General features: G+C 41.6%; 1 protein-coding gene across 3 annotated transcripts in view; it reads left to right on the forward strand.

The window, feature by feature from the left end:
- RPS6KA2 (ribosomal protein S6 kinase A2) overlaps window positions 1-19,627 on the forward strand; it is a 172,564-nt gene that overhangs the window by 93,762 nt on the left and 59,175 nt on the right. For all 3 annotated transcript variants that reach the window (XM_077925835.1, XM_077925836.1, XM_028723880.2), the window contains 2 exons: window positions 14,312-14,428; window positions 16,443-16,524. In XM_077925835.1, the coding sequence (XP_077781961.1) occupies window positions 14,312-14,428; window positions 16,443-16,524 (199 nt within the window). The remainder of the gene's footprint in view (window positions 1-14,311; window positions 14,429-16,442; window positions 16,525-19,627) is intronic.

A 19,627-nucleotide genomic window follows, 5' to 3' on the forward strand; every position in this document is an offset into this window, starting at 1 on the left:
GGCTTTTGTAGCAAATCTCTTAGTCCTTAAAATTCCATGACACTCCACCAGGAAGATGGAATGGAAAGAGAATTTCTGGCTGAAAGAGTGCTGAGACTCAGCATCCTTGATTCTTCACCAGCATGCCTAAACTCCTAAAAATTTAGCTGGGGAAATTAACTAACCTTTCACATTGGTTTGATAACCTCATGTTCTTCAGGGGAAATCATTACTCCTGGTGAGCATCCTGCACTTTGTACAGAAAGTGGAGAATACCGAACACACATTTTTAGCCCTGGACAGTTCTCGTATTTTCCCCTGTGTCACTTCTTCTGAAACAACAAAGTTGACACAGTTGCTGTATTTAGTATGGTGACCATTTCAATTGGGATGGCTTTCTAGTCTAGAAGCTCATATGAGAAAATTAGGCTGCATTCCTGTACATACAAACTTTGGAGTAAGTCCCACTGAATTCAGTAGGACTTTCTTCTAAGCCAGCATGAATAGGATTGTGATGTTAATTATTGGTCATCTTCACTTTGTTGAACAGTGGTAGACACTGGCTTCCATTGTGCAGTATTAGTTACTGGTAAATGTCTGTTATGGGCTTTTTGAAACTGAAACTTATTTTTAATGAAATATGGCATAATTAATTTGATTACTGCAATTCCACTGAATTTGCTAATAAGGCTAGTACCAAATGGTCTGCAAAAAACAAACCAACCAAAGCAATTGGAACACCTGCTTGTACTTGAACACTTGCTTCTAGTTAGCGTGGGAATGGAAAGGAGTATATTTTTCATTAAAAATAAATGCATTGATGCCAAGTCCAGCTATGCTAGATAAGGCAAATAAGAGCCCTGGTCAAGCTAGGAACCGGAGACAAACACTTAATAGAATATGACATTCAGTATTAGGCTTTGCTGTCTGCATTGCATATGAGGATTAATTTTTAATGTGCTTCCTGACTCACTTTGTTTTTCTTCCCTATCTGATAGAACTGTCTTACTCCTTTAACACAGTTCAGAACCTTTAAGCACAGTTTTGCATACTTGTTTACTTTTGTGGGTTTCAAGGAAGGAGAACTGTCTTCACATTTCTAGCAAAGCAATGCAAGCAGCTTGCTTTTATTTATTTTCTTTAAAAACACCCAGTTTACTTAAGTGTGTTTTAAGGCTCCGTTGTGTGATTTACTGTTTCATTTGCTGGAATGCGTAGGATTGTGGGTTCAAGTGTTCCTACAGAGAGAGAGAGAGAGATATGAAACGTCCTATGAGCCATGCACATCAGAGACTTTGCCAGCTTTAGGTATAAGTAGGAAGGGTTTGCCAAGCACAGAGGCTGCTGGGAGAGCAGCTCTGTGTTTTTGTTCCCTAATGCAGGATGCTGGAGCAACTGAGGCAAGTTGCTGCTTGTGTGGTTGTAGCTTCCATGGCCTGCAGGATCAGCTTTTCCGGCTCTGTAAGAAATAGAAGGCAAGTGAGTGAGTCAGCCAATTCTGTTCTTCAGGCTTCACTACCAGGAATTCCATATAGTTTAGGGTATTTCAGAATTAAGATCATGTGTCTTGACAGAGACCTGAAAATGAATTTGCTTAGAGTATATGCAGCTCATGGTCAGCCACAGTGGAAAATTGATGCGGGCTCTGGGTATCCCAGTCTAATACCTTCTTCCACATCATTGGCTACTTCAGGAGTTCTCAAAACTTTCTATCTCTTGGGCCCACTTGACATACCTGAAAATTGCTGAGTGGTTAAGGAGCAAAGCCAGTCACAAAATGCTGGCAGATGCAGGCACGTTTGGCATAATCAGCTGGCCATTGCTAACACTTTCTACTGATATTTACTCAGTCCTTGGAAATGGGGAAATTCTTTGCCACATCATTTTTCTTGTACCACAGAGCTCCTCCAAACAAGTACAGACATTTGCTCTGGAGGTACCAGTACTAGCTTCACCATTTTAGGCAGATCCTAAGGCTCTAAGCAGAGAAGGCTTTTTTTTTAATATTTTCCCCTCCCACCCTCACAACTCTTAAAGTATCTTTATCCATTTCCTGTAATTTCTGCTCCCATTCTTCATCCACACTCATATTGCACCTGATCCCCTCACCCCAATCCTTCACTGCCACCAGTTTCTTCCATCCATCCTCCTTGGTCCTTTACATTTACTTCTCCCTCTGATAACAGTTTCCTCTCTTAACGCTTCCTTTTTATTCCCAGTTTATTAATTTCCTTCAAATGGTGATAACTTTTTGCCTCTCTAATTCCCATCAACAACTCTTCTGAGCCTTTCCTTCTGAAGAGAGAAACCTTCTTTCTCTCATCCACAAACAGATCAAATTCTCTGTCTCCTGACCATCTCTACTCAGCATGCAAGGAGTGGGTGGTGGTTCAATCCAAAGGCTGCAGCATTTTTAGGGGGTGAGGCAGGCAAGTGAGGTGTCAATGAGCAGGCTGTGACATTGAGGCCCATCTGAAAGTGGCCCAAGGCCCATTGATGGGTCCTGGCCTGCTATCTGAGCAACGCTGAGTTAGTTTATAAAAAAAGGAGATTCAAAAATAAATTATTCCATTAAGGGATACACAAAACAGTTTGGCCCTATTATCATCCACTCAAGTGGTTCTCGGGGATCATATTAAAGCACTATTAACAAAAAAGAAAGATACTGTATCATAGTCATCACTCCTTCAAGAACAGTGCAATCATTTCTTTCTCCTCCACCACCTCCTCCATTTTTTCCCTAATCACAAAATTATATGTCTATATAGAAAAGTGTTTTCTATTTAGTCTTTGTAGTTCATGGCATTTCATTGTGTTCTATCAACCACTTTTGAGCCTAGGGCACCTTCATTTAACCAAGGCAATAGTTACTCAGCTTGGTCAGCACTTTTAAACTGCATTATATCACAGTCTGTGCTGTGTCAGAGCCTGCAGTGGAACAGAGGCATTACTCAGCAAATGTTTGCTGGAACTCTGAGACATAACTGCAAATTAAGCACAAATGTGGTCAGTTAATGAGACAGTTTATTCAAAGATGGTTGCACTATCTGGCAGATAACAGACAAGTTCACCCAGTGAGGGGCCCAGGTTGATTCGTTAACCGAAAGGATCCAGTTGTCTGGCTCTGGTGAAACGGAGCCCATGGACGAATCAGGGGGGCGCACAGCCAGTAAGCCATCTGGAGGAGAGGAGAGGCAAGAAACAGGCAGGAAGGTTCAGTACAGAACAGGAATCCCAAAGGTAGCTCTCTCAGAACCCACAACAGAGCCCAGGAAGCAAAGCATATGCTCAGCCTCAGCTGATCCCTTTGTGCTCCATGGCACTGACTACTCTTCTCAGGCTTTGCTGAGGCAAGCAGAGTCACAAAAGGGCAGCCCTCTGGCTTGGAACCCTGCCTGGATTGATGAGCCAGATTGATGGGGCATAAGGTCCTTTGGGGTGAAGATGTTGGCCCTTTCATGGAACCTTTATGACTTGCAGGCTCAGGATTCTGATACTCAGGAGCCCTGGACTCAGGGGGTCCCTGGTTGTTAAGCTCGGCCTCAGCTGTGAGACTCATGTCCTGTGTCTCCTCAGAGAGCAACCACTGGTACCTTAGCCCTCTGTGTCCATGGTCTAGGTTGCTACTGAATGTCAAGATAATGACACTGGCCATGTCACAGAACAGATTTAAACGTTTTGCTTAGAAAAACCAGTGTTTGTTAAAGCCTTCTTACGTAAATTAACTACGTATTACCACTACGACTGGATGTGTACATCTTTTTTTAAAACCTCATAATTCATAGCAAATCTCCCAACTTTGATACCTTGTACTAGATTCTATGCTATGAAAAGTTGTATTTGTTCCTGATTACATCAGCAGCAATAATGAAGTGTGTGGCTATTGTATACATGGAAGATATGGTCCCTCACTCAAAAAGTGAGGGTGCCTGAAATGAATCAGGCTAGAAGTGACTGTCACAAATTGTAATTTGCAGGTAGAAACCTGAGTAGAGCCCCTTCCGCAGATGAATGATAGAAGGTATCAAATTTCCCTTCCATTATTTATTAGCATTGCAATATTTCTATGATTAGTTTGTCCTTTGTATTGAACACAGACTAAGAAAATTTAAAACCCTTCACCAAAGCATAATTCGCTGGACTTCCGTGGAACAAAGCCTTCATGCAGTAATCTTTTCAGCCTTTATTTTCCTTCTAAAATGGCATTCCGCAGAGTCATTAAAAACAATGGTTCTACCACTTTATCATAGTTGACCTTTCCCATCTTGACTAACTTGTTGTAGTGGCCACACTGCTGCGCTCCCTAGTAATTGTTTACTCTGGCTGGTGAAGCTTGGGATCAGCCTCTACATATCCTGTGAACCCAAAGGAGCCAGATACTGCTGTGCTCATGTACAGAGAAAGATCAAGCTCACTCACAACAGAAATGCATTGTGGCTATTTCATATCATTTCAACTATGTGCCAAGTTATATTTAAAAAAATAGGACCTAACCTCACCTAAATAAAACATCCGGTCTATTAAAATGAACATCCTTTTAAAAGTTATTTTCCACTGAGTTTCTTGTGCCTGTGTGCCCATTATAATTCACTCCAAACCTGTGTTAAGGGTTTTGATTTGTTATTTTTCCTTGCAATGTGCCTTCAGGGGCCTTACTGCATTTAAGCTAGTTTGGGTCTTTATCTGCCTCATCAAGGATAAAGAAGACATGGCAGCTCTGTCCTGTTGGCTGTCTGAGTCACTACACAGCTGTGAACTGGTCCTTCAGCAGATATCTCTTGTCATTGTGCAAATATCAGGCCCTGGAACATGAGAAGGAAATAAATTTCCTGGAATATATAGTACAATTTCTGAAAGAAGGCTGCTATGTGATTCATTTCAGAGACCATTATATTTAATCAATGAGTAGCAGGTGACTGTAATCCACTGGATGGCATTTTCTTTCTAGAAAAAGGGTGCATGGTCTGCTTGAATCACTGATTTGACCTGTGAAGAAAAGTGACACTGCTCTTGCAAGTGGCTTCTTCCTCATTCATTACGCCAACGTGGTGTAGTGGTTAAGAGCAGTAGACTCGTAATCTGGGGAACCGGGTTCGCGTCTCCGCTCCTCCACATGCAGCTGCTGGGTGACCTTGGGCTAGTCACACTTCTTTGAAGTCTCTCAGCCCCACTCACCTCACAGAGTGTTTGTTGTGGGGGAGGAAGGGAAAGGAGAATGTTAGCCACTTTGAGACTCCGTAGGGTAGTGATAAAGCGGGATATCAAACCCAAACTACTACTACTACTACTACTATTCTTCTTCTTCTTCTTCTTCTTCTTCTTCTTCTTCTTCTTCTTCCGGTGTGCTAACTTGGTGCTTCTTTTATTTCTCCATACATATGGCAAGTAAGATTTCTCCCCCCCCCCCGCAACATGAGCAGGTTCAAGTTGTGAAATGAAATCCCCCCCCCCCGTGGTATTGTTTTCCAGAGGGTGACTTGAACAATTCTATCTGCAGAATTTTGCATGACAAATTACTATGCCTTTACATTAGTGCACACGGCAGGGGGGGGGGACACAAAAAAATCTAAGGGTGGCATATTGGGTAGTAAGCATTTTTGTTGTGGAAACTCTAACCAACTGCTGCTGCTCTTGCACAAGAATCTGGCAAGTCAGGAAGTCTCTACTGAACCATAGCTTTCTGTTCTGTCTGAGCTGGGAAACTATGGTAGAGTTGCCACATGTTCAGGATTCATCTGTCGGAAATAGCTTTGGGGGGAAATTTCCAAAAATTGTTAGCAATGTCCGGCAAAACCCAGGCGTATGGCAACCCATGACTTTTGGACTAATTTTGGACTAATTACCCTAAAAATATATCAAAAATACATTTAAAACTTCTTCTTTTTTTGAGATTTTGAAAAGAAAAAAAAGCTAAAAGACTTTGCCCCCCTCCCCCCTCTCCCAAAAGCTCAAAACATTGCCAAAACAGCTCCACAACTTTAGTGTCCGGATTTTCACTTTTTGAAATATGGCAACCCTAAACTATGGTGAATAGTTTTGTAGCAAGCCAAGTAAACCAAGGTGTGAAGTTAGCTTAATATCCTGGCCTGTTCCAGAGCTGGCTAATCATAGTATTCTGGTTCTGAGACTATGATTAATGAGATATTTCCTGGTTTAATAGCAGCTGATGTAAAGGATAGAGTACTACTGCTCTATATGCAAGCAAAAGGCTCAAGCCTATCTCAGGTTCATGTGATCATCCAAACTGGCTCAATATCTTGTTATTCTCCAAGAAGTGGGAGGTAAAATGAGTGTATGAAAGAACAAAAAAAAAAGCTTGGAGATTTGAAAACATGCATATGTCTCTGTGCAAACTGTGCAATCTGGTCTCATGATTGGAAATAGCTGTCAAGGAAATGAAACATGTCCAGGCTTCTTTGAGGATATATTTAATAGTTTAGAAAGGTATTTCAATATTTTGCACCTCTCAGGTGTCCTTGTAGGTATTTCATTTCAGTGTTTACTTAGTTCGGTGCTGGAATTGTGAGGCATTTAAGTTTTTTCTATTTCTGCAATTGGAGTGGGAAAGAAGGAATGAGAAAGGGCATTTCATTTTCCCCAAAGGAAGCGTGGCAAATGGGCTACCCACCTAGGTTAATTGTCACCTCCAAATGCAAAAGGTACTTTCTAAAAAGTTATTTTAAATTGTAGATCAGTGCATTTAGTAATAAAGGCAGTTAGCGAAAGGGAAACGTGTGTGCCCTTCATGCACTCTGCCATTTTATTTTGGGAGCGTGAGGGAGCCCTATCTTCTCTTTTTCCTGATCTAGGTCAGAATAGGAAGCATATCTGTAGCCACAGAGACCCTGGGAAGGGGAAGAGGAAAAGGCTATACAAAAGAGCTAATTCTATTATTTCAAATAAGCATAAGGAAGGCATCAAATCTTTGAAACTGTAGACATCATTGCCTAGACTCCGTAGCCTTCTTTTGTAGGCTGTATTGCAGAAGAAATTAGATGTTATGAGGCACGATGTGCCACAGTTTCGGTTGTACTGGTTTCGTGTAAAGTGTGTCGTGTTACAGTACAGTTGTAACTAGAGGTGTGGAATAAATTTATTTCAGTTTGCATATAAAGCTGAATTTATCAAATACATTGTTTTTGAAATAATATGAGAACTGAAAAACAGCCGTCCATTAAAATCCACAGTTATCTGAATTTTGTGATGCAGTTCTCCAACCAAATAGCATTCAAAGAAATGCATGTATTAGAGGAAAGTGTGCACAAAAAGAAATATATTATTTATTTATTCACTGCATCTATGTACTTCCTTGGGTGCCTTGGCAGAAAGGCAGTATATAAATGCAATGGATAAATAGTACTAAATTATTACTAAGACCAACAGTATAACATGTAAAATTGGCGACTGTGGGGAGGGAGAGACAGTCCAACTGGAACACGCCTGGATGTTGTATTTTCATTGTGAAATACTTGTCTAGCAACTTCATATTTATTGAAGAGGTGATAGACAGGTCTGGATGATTAAGAGGGGATAATTATTGTTCCACTTGTGCTTCATCTTGCTGATTAGCTGCCGCAGACAGTGACACCCAGTTCTCACTTAAAATCTGTCATTGCGGAATATATTTGACATTTCCCCCTCTACTAGTGCTGTCATCAACAAACCTTATATAATAAACACCTGCATTTGCTCTATTTAAAAGTATGGGTTGTTTTCCTCATTTATTTAGAATGGTACTCCATGCAAGACTATCTCTCCTAGAGCAGTGTTCCCCAACCTTGGGTCTCCAGCTGTTTTTGGACTACAACTCCCATCATCCCTCGCTAGCAAGACCAGTGGTCAAGGATGATGAGAATTGTAGTCCAAAACAGCTGGAGGCCCAAGGTTGGGGAACACTGTCCTAGAGTACTAAGAATTTAGAGCAGTAGTCAGCAGCTGGATTGATCAGATGGTCAGTTCTTTGCAGCAAGTGAGGGTAAGGAGCCAATGCCTTTCCTTCCTAACTTACTGATGTTCATAACACACATGGGCTGGTGATCATCCAAGGGCCATCTTAAAGGATTGATTGTGACTGATGCTAATCTCTGCACTCCACCACGTCTGGCCCAACAAGATGTAAACATTGGCAAGCCAGAAGTGGCATAGTGCAGTGATGATGACCAGTCACCAGGGATGATGTTGTTGTTTATTCAATTTATACATGCCCTATACCCACAAACAAGACCACAGCATATGAAATCAAACCAAAAACAATAATCCAGTAAACCCCCCCCCCCCAAAAGAACCACATTCTAAAAGGGTATTGGATGTCAATAAGATCAACCCAAAGCCTGGTTAAAAAGGAATGTTTTTCTTGGCACCTAAAAGTATATAATGAAGGCGCCAGGCAAACTTCCCTGGGGAGAGCATTCCATAGACGGGGAGCCACTGCAGTAAAGGCCCGTTCTCGTGTTGCCACCCTCCAGACCTCTCGAGGAGGCAGCACACAAAGGAGGGCCTCGGAAGATGATCGCAGGGTCCAGGTAGGTTCATATGGAAAGAGGCGGTCCTTGAGGTATTGCAGTCCTGAGCTGTTTAAGGCTTTATAGGTCAAATCCAGCACTTTGAATTGCCTCCTCCATCAGCATATAGAGTGGGGAAGTAGCTGCAGAAGGAAGAAGGAACCCCTTTACAAAGGGGTTGGAGGAATACTTATCTTTGTCACAGTGTAGCAAGAAGCAGGGTCATATTTTCAGGCTGAGAAGCCTACAGGAAGCAAAGGATTGCTGGCACAGAGAAAGTCAGGACAAAACAGGAGCACAGGGAGAGGAGAAATGGAAGTGGGGAAGAAGTACTGGAATAAGGAGGATGTGTGTAGGAAAAGAGGAGGACCTGATGTTGAACTCAGGCCCAGATTTCCTGCTTAAAGGAACAAGGGATTCAACAAGCATCTTCAAAAGGATGGTTTGGGGCTCTAAAATGTATTCCAGTCCTGTCCATCTTGCACACTCTCCTCACTTACACTGAAAATCTCTACAACCAGATTTAACCACAGACTGCCTATTGCCTATCATAGCAATTGCTAAATGTTGCTGTTCCAGAAAATGAAATTTGCTTGTCACTGTGGGCTAGGAATAAGAGGATGTTGTAAAGAAAAAATGAAGGGTTGCTGACATCGTGGAATTTACAGAATACGCTTATAGCTGTTTTTCTGTTTCTCCTGCCTCTCTTTAAAAAATTATTATTGTTTTTTAAGAGTTTCCAAATTGTTATGGAACCACAGCAACAAGTAAACAAATAACAAAAATTCAGTAATATATCCAACTAAAGGCAGGCCATACGAAACCAAAACATACTAAGTAATGCCCAATCTAAAATCATTCTCTCCTGCCTTGCTGACAAATTCTTCTTCTTCACCAGTCCCTCCATCTTCAGAACCAATTATTCATCCCCCCTTGGCATTTTCTCCTGTTGTTGCTCTTCACAGAACTTCATTTACTCACCATAGAGAGTGCTTTATTTAGATGGTGCTTTGCTGAAGTATGTTTCTTGCTGCAACAAAAGAGCTAAAGACACTAACTGCATTCCCCCGCTGAAATCAAATCTCCACAACAAGACTTAGCACAAAGAGCTACAAGTCATGGCACAGTAGCCGATTGCTGGCTCACTTAATTGGCAAGGACAGTGGCGCTCTTTGTGCGTCAATGGGCACGAACAACATTGATCACAAGAGGTCTTATGTTTGGGAGAAAATATGTCCATTTAATTCAGTTTGCCCGATGACATGCTGGCCTTTGCTCTGTGGCAGTTTTGACTTAAAGCAGTTTCGACTAAGGCTGTCATCACAAAAGATTCCATTGTGGCCGGAGTCAGATGTTCCTGAGTTATGTTCTCACCCAGCAAGTGATAGCAGCACGTCGGTTTTACAAGCAGCTGAGAAAGTGGAGCACTTTTCAGCTTAGCATCCTACTCCTAAACATGATTACTGACAATTAAGGTCCTAAGTAGCCATTGCTCTCATCATGTAATTAAAATCAGGAGGGATGTGTTCACTAGCTGCACCCTCTCCATTAAATCCCTGTTGCCCAGCCCTGCTGCCTGCCACACTCATAGAGGACCATGAACATGCTAGGCTCTAAATAAGCACAGGGAGCCCCCACAATGACTCCCCACTGCAAATATTTGCCCTCCAATGCGTGGAGGGCAGTGGGACTAAGTGAGGAGATTTGATGGAGGAGATGGAATTAATGTGCCTCCCCACCCCCATCATCTTGTGAACAGGGTCAGGTCTCAGTGACTTCAGATAACCAGGCTTAGGACAACAGCTATGGTGTTGCTCTTTTTTGAAGGGGAAAAAATGTTTTAACACAGTAAATCCAGCTTCGTTTGTAATGGGTTGGAGTTGCATTTACTCAGTGATTCAATAGCCTGTTTGCACTGGATGTCTCTCTGAAGTCTGAATATATAAATCCAGAACACCTGGGATATCTATCTGTCCTCTTATTCCATGGACTCTGAACAAGGAATTAGTACCTCAAGAAGTTCAGAAAACCTCTTGTGCTGCCGTGTAGTGGAGCTGTCCAAAAAAGCTGCAGTGCAGTAGGACTTGAGAGCCACTGTGCTGTAGTGGTTAAGAGTGGTAGTCTCGTAATCTGGTGAACTGGGTTCGCGTCTCCGCTCCTCCACATGCAGCTGCTGGGTGACCTTGGGCTAGTCACACTTTGAAGTCTCTCAGCCTCACTCACCTCACAGAGTGTTTGTTGTGGGGAAGGAAGGAAAAGGAGTGCTTTGATGGTGTTTCCTGCTTGGCAGGGGGTTGGACTCGATGGCCCTTGTGGTCTATTCCGATTCTATGATTCTTTGAGGAGAAAGTTAGCCACTTTGAGAGTACTTAGGTTAGTGATAAAGTGGGAGATGAAATCCAAACTTTTCTTCATGATGGAAAGGAGCAAGAAGGGTATGCAAGCAGTAAGGCAGTAAGGCAAAATGTGTTGAAGAGATCAAAGTAGCCGTGGATCCCAGGGGAGAAAGCTGCAACGTTTCCTAACTTGAAGCGGTTGCATATGGTGTCTAGGAGAATGAGCTCTCAGTCTGCAAGAACTTGGTTCAGATTTCATTTCCGTAATGAACTCACTGTGGAGGGTTGGTTCTACTATTAGGTAAATGTTATCAAACATTTTCATTGACTAATATTTAAGAAATGGATATTCTAATACAATGAAAATATGCTGTTTATTACATGAATCATGAGAGACAAATGGTAATTTGAACTCAAGATGCTAATTAATTTGAGGGTGTACGTAATCAATTGATGTAATTCATTTGAGAATGTGTCAAATGCACCTATCTTTTTACTGATAGAAACACAAAATACCTCCAGAAGGGTGATGTGGAATCTTTCAGATTATGAAAGTCAACAAAGTTCTCTTTTGGAAATCAGGTTTTACAATTCTTCTGCATTTTGTTTACTTTGATTAATAAAGGAAAATGAAAATCTGCTAATTGAGTGTTCATTGTGCAAGAAATTTTGTAGCAGCTTGTAATGGAATATCATAAATTCAAATACCTTTGCTTTGGCAGAATGATGAGGTTAAGGCATTTAGCTAAATGGCTGTGGGGAAAAAACCCTGCTACATAAATCCACCAAGCTACATAAACATGGTGAAAGTATCTGTAAATCTTCTGGAATATTTAGACCTCACTCCAAAAACACTTGGACAACCTGAGCATTAAGCGTTCTCTGTTTGTTGTGAGTGTGCTTCCAGGCTTCTGCAAAACAACCTTCTCTCTAGGTCTTTGTATAACTTGAGAGCAGAAGGTGCTTGTCTTGTATGGTCTCTGATGGCTGGTAATTACTCCAGGCCACTGGAATTCAGGTCACAGCCCCTCTGCCTAGGTAGTTGCTGAAGGGAACAGTTTTACAGCTTCTGTTTTGTCACAAAAAGAGCTCTTGCAGTGGCTTGCCAGGAAGCTGTCTTGAGGGGCTGCTGCTGTTTGGAGGGACTGGTGCTATTTTAGGAACTAGCACTGCTTACGTGCCTGCTCCTCCTCACCCCCAACCTTTACATTTGTAAATAAAGATATTATCAAAACAAATCCCACAAGCTTCCAGGACTCCTGCATCACGAGAATCCTGGCACTTGCAAATCCCAACTTTCCTGTCCCACACTAATATATGCGCAGGGTCCTCTCAAAGGTAAGGCATACCACCCTGGAATATGGTAGGGACCCCCACACACCCTGAAGCTTGCCGGATGGTGTCAGATGGCAGCAGGGACCGGCATCACTTTCTCCTCTTTTCTGCACTAAGGCACTGGGCAGGCACTGCTCAAAGCAACCTTTAGCCATTCCTCAGAATGCCCCTGGTCAGGCCCTTGGCCCCACCATGTTGCTGTGCCTGTTCATTGCTGTGTCAGCTCAGGCTGATGCAGTTCTGTTTCCCCTCTCCTCCTTTCTCTCTATCTGAAGGAAATTGGAAACTTTTGCTTTTTATTCTAAACAAACCACAGTTTCCCATGACATTGAAACTCTGGGACCTACAGTTTGCTTAAATTATAGATAACAAGGACAAGGCAGGATCAAACCATCCCCCAAAGAGGGGAAAAAATGCATAATGAAAAAAGAAGCAAAAGAGTGTTAATTCATATGTATAGGTACAGATTTAAAAATAATTACTGTAATTTAAATAGAAATACAGTACACACAAATACCCCATAGTGAAATGAGCCAGCCTTTCAGCTTTCAGTAAGAACTTACTGTGTAAGGCCAGCCCATCTCTACAATACACTAACTTACAATAATTATATGATTCTATATAGATGTTGCTGCATAAAATTCCATGCACAAATGATAATCCAGCTGTAGGGCACAAGTGAGCTGCAGCCTTCATCAGATAACTTTCCAACATAGCAGATGTTGATTTCTTCTCCTCAGTTTTAAAAACTTACCCTCTGTTTAGAATGTGGAAGCTACTACCCTTTCTTTAGCGCTCAGGCAGGGGCAGAGGAAGAGGTGCGATGGGTGCGGGCCACCCTGGGTGTCACCACTGAGGGGGTGACAAATTGCCGGGCTGCACTTACTGCGGGGCCTGCAGCGCACCCAAGCCACGTGTCTCTCCTGAGGGAGACGCAGTGGCTTGGGCGCACGCAGGCTCTGCGCTGCCCAAACAGTCCGCCCACTGCCTCTCCCCCAGCTGTAGGGCAGTTGAGTGGGAGGAGGTAGGCAGACTCCGGAGGCCCCCAGTTCGCCCTGCTCCTATGGGTGGCTCACCCCGTCCCTATGGGCGCGCCACCCCAGGCACCCGAGCGACTTCCTCCGCCGCTGCACTCAGGTAGTTGCATTGTCTTATCAAATGAACTTTTAAAAGTATCAGTAGCAAAGAAGTGCATAAGAAGTGGAAAAGTTCAGACTGTGGAGGTAAAAGGGAGGAAGGCTGCTTTTTTATCTTTTATTTATCTGGGCTGATGCTGCCTCTGCAAATGCCAGCAAAAAACAGATAGTGCTGTGTCCTTGTTTTTCTGATGACCTGCGTAATTTGCAGATTTCTTTGTATGGAGAGATGAGTGTAGGCAACATCTCTTTCTACTTCCTGGAGAGTATGAAGCAATATTTTCTCTCCGTTGCCTACCTATAATCAAGGTTTCTTTCATCCACCTTTATAACCGAAAATATTACAGTTTGAACCAATGGGTTCAAATTACATTAAAGGAGATTCCACATTAGGAAATTCCACATTAGGAATAACTTTCTGACACTAAGAACTGTTCTACAGTGAAATGGACTATAGCTCAGAAGGTGATGGAAGTTTTTAAACAGAAGTTGGATGGGCCTCTGCCAGGGATTCTTTAATTCTGATTCCTGCATTGCATGGGGTTGTGCTAGATAACCCTTTGGGTACCTTACAATTCTTTGATTCTATAGAGATGAACACGTGTGATGTCTGCTGGCAGGCATTCTGAGGCCCAAGTGCTCTAAGAATGCAGTAGCATAAAAATGTACCTATTCTTTCCCTGTTCCTAGTTTTAACAAAATATGTGATCTGTGCTCGGCTGATTGGCTGAGCCCAACAGCTTCAGGAACTGATTCTTTTGTTTCAATTTACAGGTTCTCTTTTTAGCTAGCTATATATCCCAGGTAGAAGTAAGACAGAGTTTGATTCTCACATTCAGACTCAATATATTCTACAAAAAAAATTGTGTGAAAAAGAGAGGGTGTTAATAGTTTTAGGAGTAGGATTCTTGGTCTCTCAGTAAAAAAACGAAAAGAAATAATGTTAGAATGTTAGAATAAGTGATATAATTTGTTTTATCCATGCTAAGAAGTGTGCTTTGCTTTGTTTCTCTCTTATTCACAGGAAGAAGGTATTGTGAAGGAGATAGACATCAGTCATCATGTAAAAGAAGGTTTTGAAAAGGCAGACCCATCACAGTTTGAGCTGCTCAAAGTGTTGGGGCAAGGCTCCTATGGAAAGGTAAGATTTTACAATGTGCAATATGCTAAGGTGCAATCTGGAATCAGCACTAAATTCAAGAAACAACTTGATCCTTAGCTCATACCCTCTTAAGATCTGCTTTGGAGATTCTGAGGGAGAAACAGTCAATGAGGTTTGAGTAACTTTCCCCCTCTTTTTAGTCTCTTCCAAAGCAGTAAGATGCACTGGAAGGAAATATGCTCATCTTCCCTCCTTCTTACTTAGCACATTTAACTTAAATTTGTAAGTACTATAAGTCCTCAACACTTTGATCATCAGGTCACTTTGGGCAAAACAGATGCTACAGTTGATGCTTGGCTGACATCAAAGCATTAGCACTATGTCATCGTCTCTTCCACTCTTCTTTGGTAATGTTTAGTAAGGCAAAATAGATAAGGAGATGTCATTGCACTGCCAGTTTCCCTGTCTTGTAACCAACTGAGTGGGATAGGGAAATTTACAGCACACTGATGTTGACATGTCACCATGTATTTTATGTTCTGCTCCCTAGCCCCACTCTGAAAACTGTCCAAAGCACTGATTGAGCCTGTCAGTCCAGGTCTGCTCTGTGCCATGATACAGCAGGGCTGCCTGACCATGGAAACTGAATGGCTCCTTCCACCCATGCCATGTGGGAGGCACAATGTGGTCTTGCAGTGGAAAGGGAGACAAGCCGGGTCTTGGGTGTCATCCTGCCTGTGTATAATCTGTTCTGATTCCTGCCCCGCTTCCATCCTCATTTGCCTTTTCAAATCTAATCCCTCTTTAAAGATAAGTAATATGTTTACTCTGCAGCCACAACCATATGATCTCCAATACAATGGCTAATGTTCCTGCCCCTGGCCAAACCACTGCAGTGTGTGTGTGTGTGTGTTAAAATGGCTCCACAAAAGAGTTCCGCTTCTTTCTTTCTTTTTAGTTGATGGAGTTATAGGAAATTATTTTGCAGATCATGGTTCCCTTTAAAAGCAATAAGGCATAGTGGTGTTTTGAAAGAGAACACATTGCCATTTGTTGTATTTTTCTGCAGTTTTATAATTATTTTCATGTTCTCTTAGCACACAGTGTTCCCTGTCTGACTCATCTGTTTTGAGGGGAATACAATAAAATCTGATAATACACTCTATATCAGGGAACAGCTAACAAATGACTAGTAACTAACACTGAAGGCCTTTTCCACATTCTGTAGCAACCTAGCTCTCTTCAGATGTTGTTGCACTACAGCACCCAGCAGCCTCACCGACAAGGCCAATGGTCTGGAATAATGGGAGTTGTGCTTGAACACCTGAAGGGCACCAGGTTGGGAATGGTTTTTATGAAATGAGGTTACACATTTACTGTACTTGAAATTTAATCAGTATTACTTTCCAGTGCATGAATGCTACAAAAACAATTCATGTAAACATGTTTCAGATTTTTGTTTTAAGTTGGTTAACTTTGCTGTGTTAAATGTGCATTCTGTAGTTGACCTCCTTTGTACAATGGTGCCCCGCAAGACGAATGCCTCGCAAGACGAAAAACTCGCTAGACGAAAGGGTTTTCCGTTTTTTGAGCCGTTCCGCAAGACGAATTTCCCTATGGGCTTGCTTCGCAAGACGAAACGTCTTGCGAGTTTGTTTCCTTTTTCTTAAAGCCGCTAAACCGTTAATAGCCGTTAATAGCCGCTAAGCCGCTAAGCCGCTAATAGCCGTGCTTCGCAAGACGAAAAAAACGCAGGACGAAGAGACTCACGGAACGGATTAATTTCGTCTTGCGAGGCACCACTGTAATGCTTTCTTTTGAAATCTTTAAGATAATATTTTAGTTTCCTGTTAATTATGCTGCTTGGAATGTATACTTTATATTTGACTTTCTTTAGTAATGTTTTATTCTGGATTATTTTTTTGATGTTTTAATATAGGTTATTGCTTTGGAGGGTATTTTTCTTAAAAACAAAGGGGCGTAGAAATGAAATGAACAACAACAATAATAAACATACATTAATTTATTGCCTTTTGTGCTTTTTTCACTTCAGGTGTTTTTAGTGAGGAAAGTTAAAGGATCTGATGCTGGGCAACTGTATGCAATGAAGGTACTTAAGAAAGCAACTCTGAAAGGTAGGAAGTTTAATTGGGCTCCAAATGTATGTACAATACAGCCTGCTGTTAATAGGCAAAATACTTTGTTGTATTTGAAGTTGCTGTATGTATTCCTCTGGCATAAAACAACACATCATTCTAGATACTACATTATGGGTTTGGATCTTTCATTTCTCTGAATCAAGATAGGTAGCTGTGGATAAAGCAGGCTAGTCGTATAGCTTTCTGCTTATCATGTATGACAAAGGAAGGTGGAAATTGAAACATTTAGCAGGTGTTTTGAAACCTTCCTTCTATCTCCCTTTATAATCTCCACTTATAGTATTTACGTTTATTTTAGGCTTACTGATGAACAAATGGCACTGATTCCTGGTTTGTTATTTGGTGTATTGCCTCCTTCCTGTGGAGAGGCGGTGGGCTGTTTCTTTCTCATAGTTCCCTTGTTGTGCACAGACTAATTAACTTTACCCCATGCCTATGCCATCCCTGAGTGTGACAGCATTGATTACGCCTCAGGTCTACATCTTTGAATTCAGCCTTGAAGGGCATGATGACACCCACAATGAAGTTGCAGGTGAAAAGAAGTTCCCCTTTCTCTCCCTGAAAATATGAACTGATGGAAGCCTCTGATGTGGTATCATCACATCACGCTGCTCCACGTTCTTGGCTGCTGCTGAGTGGCAGGGTGAGGAAGCAATGTAACGATGATGATGCATGTCACATGATTCCATTACTGTGAACACATTGCACCAGTCCTTTCTTACCTGCAATGGTCTTTGGTTTGCTCCTGGGCCCAATTTAATGCACTCTTTTTGACCTACAAAGCCCTACATGGCTTGAGATCTTGAGATGTTAGGTAAATCATCACTTTGTTAACAATTGCCTGTACCCTAGAGACACCTGTAATTAAGATGTCATCATTTTTTATTGTGTTTTATGGAGTCCATGATTTTTGTCAGCCGCTTTGAGTTTCTTTTATAAGTGGGGTATTTCTGAAAAGTAAGTAAGTAAGTAAATAGGTTTCAACACTAGTCAGTATGATTTAGAAAGCTTTGCACCCAACATCATGTCAGGTAAAACTCTCTGTTCTCACCATTACACACAAACAGATATACAAAGCTTTCTTGCTTCTGTGCAATTGCATATCTGGGACTTTTAAAGAATATTGCCAATCAGCCCATACCTGCTTCCATTTATTTTCAGCTGGGAGTAAGAATGAATAGAAAACCACCCCTCTCTTAGTTTTAATTAAACCTAGGAATATTCACCAAGCATCCTTTTTTCACTTTATTTATATCAGTAATTAAAAAGCACCACACTAATATAAGGACTACTTTGCATCTTTATATAAGCAGATGCAAAAGATAATAACTATTCATTGCCTTCCCCCTAAAACAGGGGTAGCATGCATGAATGTTGTTGGACTACAACTCCCATCACCCCCGACCATTGACCATGCTGCCTGAGGCTGATGGGAGTTGGAGTCCACCAATATCTGGAAGGCACCACATTGGCTTCCCAGGCCCTAAAAGAACACATAAATGGGTCAACAAATGTCAGTATTGTCTGCACCAGCCATAAATTGTAGCTGAGGTATTTTGGGGTACCAAATTGCAGGCCCAGCTATAGAAAAATAACGGCTTCTTCTTTTCTCTGAGAAAAGGAAGGAGCATCTCTGACTTGCCAGTTTGTTGCCTCCACTGCCTGAAGATATACTTGCATTTTGTATTCACAATGGCCAAACAGCAGAACCAAAGAAAGCCACATACTGACTATGATGGGGTGGGGGAAAATTGAATCATGAGGTGGGGGGAAGAGTGGCACTCTGTCTGCTGTAGATACGGTAACTCAGTCTGAGTAACAAAGATAATACTATTTGCCCTTACAGAAAATAAAATGTTGTTCAGTTTCCCATTTTATTCTTGTTAGTAGCTGGGGTTCAGGGCGAGGTCACTGAGTCTGTTTTATCTTTTCTCACCACGGAGCATGTGAACCAAGAAATAATTTCCTACTTGCTAAATATGCGTGAATCATTTTCCCCACCATTACAATAAGGCTTATTTATAGCACTAGAGAGATGAGTTTAGTATGCAAGTGTGTGGTAGTATATTTCTGTTGAATGCATAAATGTAAATAAATGTTTCAACAGCAGAAGCCATTTCTGGAATTGGTTATATCTGGTAAAACTGTAGTCCTAATAACATGTGATGTTATGGTCACCATGTTGAACACCATGTTTGTCGTGTGGTTCAGCACGTGGATCAGGTCCCTTTGACCACATCACAACAGCCTCAGTCTCCTGACCAAGGATAATAACATCTACCAAAACCCATTTCCTAGTGGTGATGGGAGATCCAGAATGTATCTTAAAGTCCTGGTGGGTTCAGGAGTTTGTAGGCAAATGGACAGCAGGGGAGAGCACATGGTGGGAGTCTAGAATGGTAGATAAGGTATCAAGATTCTGTACTGTGGAGCTAGAAGCGATTGGAAGGTCAGCAAGCATATAGCTCAGATTTTGCTGCCATACTGATAAGATGTCTGAATGGAGTCTGAAATATTGCTGAAAGGTCCTGTCCCCACCTTTCTCAATAGGATGATTATAACATTGTATCCAGGGCCGGATTTAGGTTTGATGAGGCCCTTTATAAGTAAGTAAAATATTTAATATAATTATCATATTTATATATAGTATTATAGTAGCAAGTGGGGGTAATAGGGAACTGTACTAGTAAACAATAATATAGGCCTACTAAATAATAAAGATGAAAATTTTTCTAAAGTAATTTTATAATGGGATCAAAACAAATAAATTATGTATTACATGAAATCAATCAGTAGGCATAAGACTCATACCCTTAGTCTATGCTGCCCGATCTTGTAAAAAGTCTACAAGCACTCTTTAATATTAGATAACAGGTACAACAGCTTGACCTACATTCAACTGTGCTGCATTGCAGTCTGCAGCTGCATGCTACATGTTGCCATGTAACCAGTCCATGGAGAATGTAGGCACCCTATATATAGAAATGAGCAAACCAGTGATATTTTAGGGAGCAGGCTAGCAGGCGGGGCCCATGACTTACACAACACAAAACACTGTTGCTATATGTAGGTTTTATTT

Source organism: Podarcis muralis, chromosome 3 (assembly GCF_964188315.1).
Source record: "Podarcis muralis chromosome 3, rPodMur119.hap1.1, whole genome shotgun sequence".
Lineage (NCBI taxonomy): Eukaryota > Metazoa > Chordata > Lepidosauria > Squamata > Lacertidae > Podarcis > Podarcis muralis.